General features: G+C 38.7%; 1 protein-coding gene across 2 annotated transcripts in view; it reads left to right on the top strand.

The window, feature by feature from the left end:
• Positions 1-46: 46 nt before the first annotated feature.
• Positions 47-12,923, top strand: part of rspo4 (R-spondin 4) — a 43,129-nt gene continuing 30,252 nt past the window's right edge. For both annotated transcript variants that reach the window (XM_067586292.1, XM_067586293.1), the window contains exons 1-3: positions 47-507; positions 8,701-8,889; positions 10,082-10,219. In XM_067586292.1, coding sequence (XP_067442393.1) covers positions 423-507; positions 8,701-8,889; positions 10,082-10,219 — 412 coding nt within the window. In that variant the 5' untranslated portion in view covers positions 47-422. The remainder of the gene's footprint in view (positions 508-8,700; positions 8,890-10,081; positions 10,220-12,923) is intronic.

Here is a 12,923-nt window from a genome sequence, read left to right as displayed (position 1 = left end):
TGAGTTTTCCCTCCAAGCTGCCAGTCTGGAGAAGCAGAGGAGACTCTCTGCTCTCCTCACCTCCAGTCTGTGCGACTCTCCTGTGCTCTTCTTTTGTTGTTTATGGCCGCCTGTCTCCTCATCTTTGCCTTAAATCTTCTGCGTGAAACAGGACAAAGGAGAGGAGGATTTTCTCTTCTGTCTCTTCTCTCTTCTCTCACCTTAGCACTCATCGTTTTCATCGCTGCTTTGGGCCTGCAAGATTATCTTGTCCACCTCATCTTCATCCATCCCTTCATCTCATGAACCCCCTGTCTTTTCCCTTTTCCTTTCTTGTCTCTTTTTGTCTCTCGCTGTGGAACTAAATCTTCAACCTGCCACACCTGGAGTCCTTGCAGATGTCCGCAGCCTGGCGCTGAAGCGGGCGCTTGCCAGCAGCCCAGATGCATTTGCGACTCTTTGCCATTGTGATATCCTTGCTATGTGAGGTGATCAGGATGGGGTCCGGCGTCACGCAGAAACAAAGTGGTGAGTACGCTGGGGGAAACAAACTTCAAGAGGTGTTTTGGGGTTGTACCTTTAAAATGAGACTTCATGCAGTTAGTGCAGTCTGTTCTTGTAAAATCTCTGAGATCTCAACTTTGAGAGCGCAACTGAGTTGATATTAAACATGATGGTCATGTCAGCGAAACAGGAACTGGCTCGATTCTGATTAAAAAATATAAATGCGCAACGTGTAAATGTTATTAAATTAATGATCACTTAAGGGTAAATTGAATATAGGATGTATATTGACAAATAACTTTATGACTTTGGAGAGAGAGAGAGTAGGGGAGGGTTTAAAATATAATATATATAAAAAAACTTGTATAAATGCGCAAAAGTTATTATTTTTTTATCATGTAATGGTTTCATTACACACGTGTAAGCAAGTGTTGGTAGAAAGAAAAGAAAATAGCAGAAAACAACATCAACATTTACTTAATCTAACCCAGTGCTGTTTAATTTTGGAGGACTTGTTTGAAAGAAGAGCGAGGGGTTCAATGCCTTGCTCAGTGGCCCTTAAACAATAGACACAACCATTTATCACATCCAGTGGCTGCTGTAGAGATTGAATTTATGTTATTTGTCATTTTGTGGCAGCTTTTCTATCTATTGCTCCATATCAAGAATCAAACACATTACAGGACATGTTAAATCTGGATCATCAATGAATCCTTGACATATTTTATCCCCACCAGTCTTTTTTTTTTTAATATTTTTGCGTGTTTCACAGTTATATGTGGCCGAATTGTCTTGTCCGTCCTTGTTAAGTTCTGCGCCAGCAGACACTCCACAGCGGTTGGAAATCCTCCTGAGATCTAGATTTGTGGATAATCAGTAAAATCCCCTAGAAAACAGCTCTGACCACAGCCACAGGTATGTGGTGACCATCACGCTCACTGGTGTTTGGCATTTCCTCAGGAATTTGGACTAATATAGGGGGATCCGGTCTCAATTACGCCGTCATTTTGGCTTCCGACGTTTCCCTCACTGCCCCCGTCAGCCGACCAGCGGTGAGGCGTTAGATAATGATTAAAGGGGCTGCACGGAGCCATCAGGTGCCGCTGACTCTCGTTCAAGATAACAGCTTGTGACAGCGAGATTATACTGTTTCAAATATACGTATAGCAAGCAGGTTTAACACAGTCAGACTGACAATTACCAAGGAAGAATACATATGATACATCTTTAAATGAAATGTAAATATGACACATGAAAAATATGCCATATAAATTGAAAATTATACTTTGTAACCAGCTGCTATAATATGCATAATGCACAAAAACAATAATATTTTTCTGAAAGTAGGATGCTCAAATTGAATATAAAGACATCTATTTTTTAAAAGAACAGAATTACAGAAATTTTAAAAAATGACTGGTTTGTTTAAAAGAACATAACTTTATGGAATGAAACTTTTTATTTGTAATATGTCATAATATTATAATATACAAAAAAAACTATTGATGCTCATGCATTGGAAATGTGCAATACAGCCTTCAAGTAAAATAATTGAGTAAATGTTCAAAAATTACACAAAATGTGCAGTTTTTACAGTGGCATTGTGCAAAGTTGTATAAAATTATTGTTCCTTAAAATCATATAAAACTACTTTTCTGTTCTGTTGGAGGTATTTGACGCTAAGAGAGCGTAACAGCTTTAAGTAAGATACCATTTTTAGGTCTGAAAGGTCAAATGGTGGTTATGGGCATGACAGGTTGACCTGCTGTCAGAATTCATCACCTCACATCAGAGAGATTTATGTTGTCGTTTTATTCATCTCCCCCTCGCCTCTTCATCCTCCCCCTCCCCTTCTCCTCTCCTTCATTTACCCCTCAAACACTCACCTCATGCCCCCTCCCTTCCCCGACTCTCCCACCCTCTCATCTGTCGCATCTGGACTTGGTTCCTTTAGCTGTTAAAACACACACACAGCTAAAACGGTTTGAAGTATTTCAGAGCGGGAAAGTTGAACCGTAGAAGTAAAGAGGTTGAGACCATTATTATGTCCATTAATGCCATTTGTGTTTCTGTAACTGTAAGTAATTGTGAGCACATGTGACTGGTTTTACAGGAGACTTCAGGGATAGTGAGATAAAACTGATAAAAATGTTATAATAGGATATATATATTGTATATTTTGGGGCGTTTATTTGGTTAAACTGTTGTCTCGTGATTCTAATAAGGTCAAAAATCACATGAGAATGACATCAGGGGTTGATTTTTTGGGTATTTTTCTTCTACAATCAATAGGCTGACAAATCCGCTGACACATTTCGACATGAATCTTTCATCAGGGCATGTATGACAGCAGTGAGATCAATCAGTGAAGACATATCATGTCATCACCAATCCACAGCAAAAAATTACACCTGTACACCTGTGAGAAGATCTTAACCTTCTGGGAAACAACGTAAGGCAGCTACATATGACAAAATATGATGATTGAATTGACCTCCTGCATCAATTTCATTTGATATACATGATTGTTTCATTTTACCGTAATTACTCTAAATATAAGCTCAAATTTGGACTCATGTCATTGACGTAACCACTGTAACAACCAAGCTTCATTTCAGTAGAAACACAAGGGCAAAGGCAACTGATTTCTCTCGTCACACTTGAGAGAAGATCTTCATCTAAAACCTGCAGCGAGAACATAAAGATGTAACTCTTAACTTCCGTACAAATTTCAGAAATCACGTGGTGAAAAAAATGTGTTAAATAGCTGCACATCTTTTAACCCAACTGGTATCAATTGCCTGGACATCCACACGTGTGTTATTAGGGACTGCACATCTTGTGTTATTTTAACACGTCACCCCACCTGGCACGTTTTTCTTGTTAATGTACACATTATGGTGCATTGTGGGTATGTTGGCTCTATCTACAGAAGCGGCGGCTGCCGTATGTTACACGGAAAACACACCCTAAAACTGGATTTTTTGCAATTTCTGCCACAGAGGTAGTGGAGAGTAATCCCACCTGAACTCACCTTTACCTTTTTTGTGATCTTTTTATTTTGCAACAAGAACTTCACAGGCTGATATCTGACATCATAGCGCATGTAGTGTCATACTGATCCACTGTCACTGATGTGTTGACTTGGAGTTTTAAGGATATGCCAAAAGTTTAAGATAAATACATGTCAAGATTAATCTGCCTCAAAAAAATTGAAGCAAAAGCAATTCACAGCAAATTCTACCATGCATACATGTATTTCAAAGTTCATGCATACACTATAAAATGAACTGATACATAAACATAGTGTAGATAATGTGAAGTTTAGCAAGTCAATCCCAATGTTAGAGTGTATAGAAGATTGGCACTTAAAGGAAAGTCTATGAGATACCTCAAGATGTTAAGATAAGATGTCCTGGCGTGAGAATAGAGCTCACTGCTCAGTAATGATGCTTTGGAGGAGCTGCAAAAGGACTTTATTATTATTATTTTTTTGTTTGATGGACACAGTGAACACCAAGTAACATTTTCCCCAAAAAGGATATATTAACTAGGTCTTGAATCAGCATTTTCTTCAGTTGTTTTGCTCTCACAGCATGGCGGCGAATCCATCATAACCACTAGAAACAACCATGCCACGACATTCAGTCTTTTGCAAATCCATTTCTTACCTCCACCTCATCGTGTGAATTTGGTTTTTAGGGTGGAGGTCCCTTTTAAGTACTAGCATGTTTCCCTGAAACCCCGACGGAGCTTGTTACACCTGGTGCTTGTTAAAAACCCAGTGCAATCCCATGCAAGGGTCAAGGGTCACAGTTTTACGCTACCTAAACCTGCCGCTTCTCTAAAAGTCCCTTAAGCCTGCAGATCGATTGCATATGTGCAGAGAACTGTTATTCAGACAATGGGTCGAGACCTCAAAGTGAGGTCCCAAAGCTCAGAGAAATGGGTCCCTGGGTTATTGTGGGGAGCTCTGGTCTGTTCTACTCTACACTGAACTCCTCTTTACCTAATCGTCCTCTTTTCATCCCTATTCTCAACTAATAATGACTCTTCTCAGTCCTGCTAAACTGAGATTACTTGAAAGCATCCTGAACATATGCAAGGTCAAAAGGTCATTGTTTAGTGCTACCTAAACGAGCACTGCTAACTGCAAACTGACAGAAGAGTCATTTAAACTTTGAGTTCGAAGCCTGAGCAAGTATTCTTAAGTGTGACAAAATGTGTCACTGACTATTACGCCGCGTTTTGGTCCCCATTTCTGCATCGTTTCCTTCAGTAGCGTATACTGTGATTGGCCATTTCCATGTATTTGCTGTCAGTAACGTTTCTACAGTTTCCGAAGGTGTTTATATGTCATAACTGGCCGACAAGGTTCAAAGACTCCTCCATATTTAGCAGAAAACAGCTTGTTTTTGCCAGAATTCGGAAGACGCAACCCGTCAAGTCGTTGTGGCCTTCGGTTTCCCATAATCCATTGCGCAGCATACAGTGTTTAATGTGTATTCAGGTGATTCTTGTCAACTCAACTCTAACTGGAAACATCACGTCCATGTGATTGTGATTGTATTTACCTGGCGTTTGTGTGCAGGTGATCACATGAAGTGGACCAATGAAAAAGTTAGTAAATAATAGTAGTAAATAATCCAAGAATAAACTCCGCTGCAGCTCAGACGTTGTAAATCACAGAATGTTATAGATATATTAGTTAGAGGATATTTTTACTAGTAGCCCATCAAGGGTAACAGCTCATAAACTCAGTAATTGTGGAACTTTCCACACTTTCCCACTGTTGCACATCGTCAAACATATGAGAACAAGCATGTAGAAAAGTTTTACTTCACAAAATGATGATGAGGGCCCAAATGCACTATTAGCCTTGGTTTCTGCAAAGCTGGATCATCTCATTAACTGTAAACACAGTCAAGTCCAGAGTGAGCTATAATTTTTAATGACTGATGTTCAGTATTCATTTCTATAACATTATTCAATTTCAATCAATTAAGACATTTTGAAATAAAATAAAAAAAACGTTGTACACTTTGTTCTGCATGGCTGTTTAATGTCGTAGAATTTATACAGCTTGGAACCGTATTCATCGTTTGACCTTATGTGAGGTATTTAGCTCATGCCTGAGGAGATTTAGTAACATCTTTGCCAGAGAATATCCTGCAGGATTCAAACTGTTGATGGACAAACTGGCTGTTTCAGAGATCTGATCTGTCACTCACCTGTCACTGGACTGTCTCTTTAACATCAAACTGCTCTACTTTCCATGGGAAAACCTAAAAAAGTTCCATCCTTGTAATCCATTTTTTTTTTCTGTGACATTTAAGGCATCACAGTTGTTATTTTATACTTATCCTCAGACCACCTTTATAGAACACGTTGGTGCTCAAATTGGCTGAAAATCATCCATCTATCTTCATCCAATCAGATCACCCACAGGATAAAAACAATGAATCCATGAAGCACCTAAGAAAAACAGCCTAATTATCCTCTTCTAGTTCACAACAATATTTCCCAGAATGTCTTTTAACAACTTTAAATGCGGTCGCAGTGAGTGGTAGCAAATTTCTCAAATTTGGAAAAAACAACAGTGGCTACTTTTCATTTCCTGTTAGTAGAGAAACTAGTGTTACTGCTTCTTCTTGTGATGGATTTCTCCCTTTGTGATTGATCGTCTACATAATCGGAGCTCTAAAAGAAGCCTTTGATCTTTTTTCTGTTAATTGTATTTCTGTTCTACATAGCACACACACTGATTTTTTTCATTTGATGAATTACATTCACACCCAGGAACTGCCAGCAAAAAAAAAATTCTCTGTGCCAGTGAGCGGCTAATCTGAAGTAACTGGAGTTAAGTGCTTGTTAAAAAGCCTTTTCAGCACACTGAATAGTTATAATACTAAAGGTCTGCAGGGTTGTCAGCAGGACTTCCTGCAGCGCCAGGAGGCAGATAAAGGAAGACAATCTCTCTTCCTAATTTCACTTGAACGCTGCCGTGCAGATGGCACGAAGTCAGTCTGTGATGCCTTGTTAATAATCTCTGTGAATCTCTGTTGAAGTTTGTTTTTTCAGCATTTTTACTCAAATTATCTGAGTTTGTAAGGACCAAAAATAAAGATTTGTCCTGCCGAGTCTGAGCCTTAAGAGGTTATTAGACTATTTCTTTGCTATGGTTTTCATTTATAATCAAATGTGCATTAGTTTAAGGAGTAACTTGCTATTTCAATGCATGCACTTTGTTGTTTATATAATATATAATATATTTTTATGGGAGTACTCTCCTGTTTTCCCTCGGTCAAATAATTGTCGACCTTAGCTGTGAAGTGACGCACAACAAATGCCAACATGCTGTTTTCCATCAAGATTTACAAATACCTCTCTAATATATCTACATCCATACGAAATAAATGAGACCATCTACAAAGGTTTATTCATAGTTATGTTGTTAATAAATCTTGTTTTTACCTATGAAACAGCAATTTCCTTATATTGGTGTATTGTAAGTGGATGTTCAGATGGATCATATGGCTGTAAAGTTGCATGAACTATGACCTTTAATGACCTGATTACACACACTGCATTTTGTTTGAACTCCAAAGCTACTCATACACACACACACACACACCTCCAGACACGCTCAACAAGGATGCCGGCAGTCGGCCACAGGTATTTAGTGAAGATCAGACTCCGTGATTGTTCAGACTCATGCACACTCACCGCCTGCCTTTCACCTCCTCAGTACATACAATCCGTCTTTCCGTCCGCCTTTACTTCATTCCATCCGTCTTTCCATCCTACCTTGGCCGTCTTTCCATATCCCTCCTTATCCCTGTCGGATTGGAAGCATTCCTACATGGTCTGTCGAGTCCTGTGTGTATCTGAGAGCAGACATCGCTGCTCCCTGTTATAATATAATAAGACTTACTTTGGCTTAGACGTAAGCCGGACTGTCCTGCTACAAAGACGTGAAATCTATCATCAGAACACTACACAATCCTTGTCAGAACTGTCTCACGTTCTGTGCCAGAGGAAAAAAAGTGTACTTTTTTTTTTTTTAAATGTTCCCCCATAGGTTAATATATCACAAAATTCATAATGAAACAGGATACAGAACCAGCACACCTACAAGAGACAGCAGCATACTACTGTACTCTCTATATACTGTACCGTGTATTCTGTTGGCATGTACACTTATAAAGCCGCAGACAACAATACTGACAGTTTAGCAGTCTTGTCATACTGAAAATAAACACTTGTAATCGGATCATTCATTTTCCAACATCATGTCCAACACATTTCAGAACACAAATCTGCTACAGTCGAGACTCTTGAAAACAAAGAATGACTCTGTACTTAAATTTATTCTCAGTTTGTGAGCAAAGGTCTTGAGCTGATTTTTATTTTACAGCAGAGAACATTTTGTTTTGGCTGACGGTCCTCAATTAAACAGATGTGCGTACAATAATACAGAACAAAGGTGCTGGACATAAAGAGCAGATTTGACAACGCTAGAAGTTTACATGCATGGCCTATTTTTTTTTGGTAAAATTGAAAGGTACTCGGTGCCAAAGTTTATAATTTAGTCCAGTTTGACCAGTTTCTCTTAAACAGCACACTCACGTTGCTCACTAAGCCAAGATGCACACGAGTTGTTTCCATACAAGTATTTTGTCAGCATTTTGTAATTGGTGTCCCGCTCATTTCGGAAAAGAAATTTATTACATACTGAGACTTTAAAGACAGCAGTTACAGGCGCCACCCACCAATCCCCTTCCAAAAAAGTCAAAGCCAATAAACTTTAAAACAACAAACATAAAACGCATCACATGAAATAATTACTTGCACTATACGATGGAATGAAAAACCTATACTACTCTGAGGAAGGATTTCACAGAGAGGCATCGTGTGTTTTATTTTGAAAAGCATTAATAATTCCATGTAACACCTTTTTAAATGATGTGACCTCTGACCTTACATTGTAAGATGACTATGAATAGAATTTTAGAAAATAATTGTAAATCACGTCAGTGTTTTATCAAATTCAAACACGACAGGTATTTTAAGATTTTGCATTTAATTTGAAAACATGTAGAGTTAAAAGTCTGCCTGTTATATATTTCTCCTTCTATCTCAACCTCCTCTACTTTTCTTATACTCTCTCTATTCATATCTTTCCTGTCTTAATCCGATTCCTGTTTTCCTCTGCAGCTCACAGAGAGACAACAGAGGACTGTCAGAGTTGTCTGGAGTGTTCCCGTGACAACGGCTGTGTGCGTTGCCCCGAGCGTCTCTTCCTGTTCCTGCAGAGGGAGGGGATGTCTCACCATGGAACTTGTCTCCACGCCTGCCCCGCTGGACACTACGGACAGAGAGGGAAGGACATCAATCGTTGCATGAGTAAGAGTTATCTAACCTGCACAGATCAGTCATAGTAGCACACATGACTCATTTTGTCTTGAGGACAAAACCACTGTAGGAAATTATTATTATTATTATTATTATTATTATTATTATTATTATTATTATCATTATTATTATTTTGTCAGGTGAAAAGAATTAACAAGTTACAATAAACAATTCCCATACAACACATCTCAACCAGCTCCTTTATTGAGATGCACCTTGCTTAATTAATTCCAGAGTCATACTGATCCAATAAAAGAAAAAAAAAACATTTACATAGTGCATATTTTTCGTCTCAGAACTCAGACGGAGTTCATTCATCATCGATTTCAAGTGCAAACTGAAATCAGTGAGCAGACTGACCCCAGTACTAATGGCACTCCTCTACACGAGAGCAACATTTATGATTAAAATATTTTCTGATCTGAAAAACACAATAGAAATACAGAATATCAGCAATGATAGGAACCATTCTCATTGGTCGAATCACCACTCACAAAGTCTGTATACGTATTAAGCTTTTAAGATTCAGTGAAATGAGGACTTGAGCTTCCTGGAACAGTTGTTGCACTCAAAACTTTATCGGCACTCACACTTCACACTGCTTGTATTTCACTGGAGGGCCGAGTAGCATGTGAGGGCCGATAGCGCCGACAGTAAGAGAGCGGTAAACACAAATGTTTTACACATTTTGCAACAAGTCCTCATATGTAAAAGGCAAAATACTGCAGGTCGCCCCTACGAGCCTTCTCTGATTTAGTACCTAAAGTCTAATTAAGTTTAAACTACTTTCAACAACTTTCAACAAATAAAACCATCAATAAATGACCAACGCAGCCTTTCTGACTCTCAAATCCAATCAACTGCCTCTCCCTCTGATGTCCCGCCCAACATCCTGTTTCAACAGGAAACACATCACATTAAGGAAGTAAAGATGACATTTCGTGGGGCCTTCCATTTGAACCAGCAGCATTTCCTTCATTGTTTAAACTGGTGCAACTTGTTCAAACAGCTCCATCTTTTCTTTCTGTCCTGCTCACCTGCATTTTACCTTAATGAGTAAAGTAAAAATGAGGTCCGCAAGGTTAATAAGAGACTGTAGTTTCCTCCAGGACAGTTTTATGAAAAGCACAACCGTTCCATAATGTCTTTTAACTGGATCTGCGATGTGTTTCTGTCCTCTCAGAGTGTCGCTCTACGGACTGTGAGCAATGTTTCAGCCGGGACTTCTGCACCAAGTGTAAGCCTGGCTTCCAGCTGTACAAAGGAAAGTGTCTGTCCAGCTGCCCAGAGGGAACCTTTGCCCACCAGACAGACTGCGTCGGTAAGACATCCCATCATTATGGCTTTTAATAAAAATGACTTTAAGTAATCTATGACCTTTATGGTGAACAGCAACAATTAAAACAAACTTGATCTTCTTCTACATGCATCTTTGTACTGCAGCTTGTCACATTTAAGAGGTCATATTTTATCAGTAGAGATATCCAGTAAAGAGGGATTTTCTCAGTTTTTGACAAACTTTTAGAAAGTTAAAGCATAAAACATGCAATGTAATGATGATATGACAAGATGTTTGATAAGCTATTGCAACACTTTTCCTGTGATCCTTGAATAATTGCGTCATGATCAAAGAAGAACTTGACATGTTTAGATGATCATGACAAATCAGAAAATTACATTAAAGCGTTTTCCTCTCTGGTCATCCATATAACACTGTGTATCTCCATGCAAACTAAATGACCACAGACACTACAGAAGCAGCAGAGATGCACCTGTTGTTTTGTAAACTTACTCGCACGTTCATTGTGGCATCAGTCTCAGCATGTGATGTCAGAAAGATAGATAGATACTGTAGATATGGTATTATATTTAACTCTTAACATCCTCTCCCTTTGATATGAGGTATAAGGTTGGTCATATTCTATATTTTCCTTAAATGACTCTACTAATAAGTGTGTGTATCCACAGCTGGATATATCTTTTACTATTAAAAACACATCAGTGAGCCACACCGTTGTATTGGCTGAAGTTTATTTTGACTTAATCCCACGTTCACCATCCTGCTGCCAGAACGCTCACTACAGCACCAAATGTTTATGAGTCCACGACTGAAAATAGTCCCCAACAAATGCACCATTTACTCCAGTTTGAACCTCCATGTCAAAACTACATTGACAAGCTGTTTTAGGAAATGACTGAAAAAAAAGAAACTATATATTTCTGAACTGGCACCAATGGGTTTTGTGCTGAGATAGTGGGTTTTGGTCTTTTCATTGGAGTTTTTGACAATAAAAATACAGAACAACACCGGCCAAATATGTTTTTCGGAGCATCTTGTTTGTGTTCACTGTAAATATCAAATCCTGAAGGAACCTGGATAAACTCTTATAGTGGTTGTGAGAAACCAGAATATGTCAGTTGGAGTTTTTCCACAGTAGTTAGTCAGTCAGTTATGAACACAAAAAAACATGATATACAATGCAATGATAGACTACATGTTGAAATTAAAATAATAAAATCTGACATCGGTAATCCTGAGGATAAATTGCATTATTCCCTTCATCTCCTATTACCAGTAATCAGACGGAGAAGCCAAATCCAGTAGAGCAGCAAACGCAGCGTCGTCCAGAAACCAAAGAGAGTTGATTGTAAGGACGACGTAACTCAGTGGATACAAAAAAGGACAGAGACATGTATGCAAACAGAAACCTTGATAATGTTAGCATCATATATAAATCCCATCAAAACCCATGGATACTAGCGTGCATGAAAACATTGTCCTCGCTTTGAACTCTGTCACCCAAATAACCTCCCTGCAGTACACTGCATGACACCTGTATGACTTTCCCTGACCCGTATCATATTTTCATTCAGTTTCAAGTTACTGTCTGTTATGATGTGTTGGGTGAACTCAAAATTCACTGATCCCAGCCAGCTATAAAAGTCAGGTCCGCTCTGCAATGGATGCACCGGTGAAGCTAATCTGAGAGGTTTAATCAGCAGCAGACCTGTTCCTGCAAATGCTACTCCTTTTATCTGTGGAAGGCCTCTCTGGCTCTTTGGCCATTTCTCTGCAGTATTTCATGTGTGAATGGTTGAAACATTCTTTAGTTGTGGGGTTTGCGGTTTTTTATCTTACATCAAACTGACTTTTAGTGAAATAATGTGACTATTGATAATTTGCACCTGTTTTAGGAAACTATACTTTGTTTCAGGAAATACCATGTAACAGGAAAACAAATCTTGAAGTAATTATTGAACACTTTCACATGGATCAAATAATTTTTCTCAAATGTTTTATCACATTAAATACTCATGACAGCCTAATAACACATTCAAGCAACAAATACCGCCTTTGTTTGGGACATGCTGTCTTTAAATGTTAGAAGTTTTCTTGTGAGAAGCAATTTCTATTTCTCCCTCGGTTCTGCAAACACTCATCCACTCGATTTGTCTCTTCATCTATTTCTCAGCTAAATATTTTCTGATATGAAGCCAAACGTTCGACGCAACACATGATTCATATTAAAAGTCCTCCGAGATGTTTTAGAATTTATCTTCATATCTCGTTGTGTATCATCCTTACCTTCTAAGTAAGTGAGATATATTGTTGAACTCACTTATCATTCGGCGCTGTTCGGGACTCCAGATTCCCCCTCTGTCGTCCACCTGCGCCATCTGCAGCTACTGTTGTTTCTTGGCATTGTGACCACATCTGGTTTTCATGGCGATGTTAAGGTTTCATGTCTAACTGTTGGTACACACCTCAAGCAATTTTCAGAACAGACTCACTGGAAATCTATTCATTTTATACCCAAAATCTGACAAAGATAATGATGATTACCAAGAAATGTTGTACTATCTTGGACAAGGTTGCTGGTTTTCCGTTGTGGACAGCATGGAAAAACTTGCAGTTGTCTGATTTTGTGGGTGACATCATTCATCAGCAACCAGTCACTACGAGTGTAATGTCCCGTGTATTAATGCTTCAGCTGGCATTCATCTATCTTCAATCATAGCAATTT

The sequence above is a fragment of the Thunnus thynnus genome, chromosome 4 (genome assembly GCF_963924715.1).
Source record: "Thunnus thynnus chromosome 4, fThuThy2.1, whole genome shotgun sequence".
Classification (NCBI taxonomy): Eukaryota; Metazoa; Chordata; class Actinopteri; order Scombriformes; family Scombridae; genus Thunnus; species Thunnus thynnus.
Note: the sequence above shows the minus strand (reverse complement) of the source record. Positions and strands in the feature narration are given on the sequence as shown.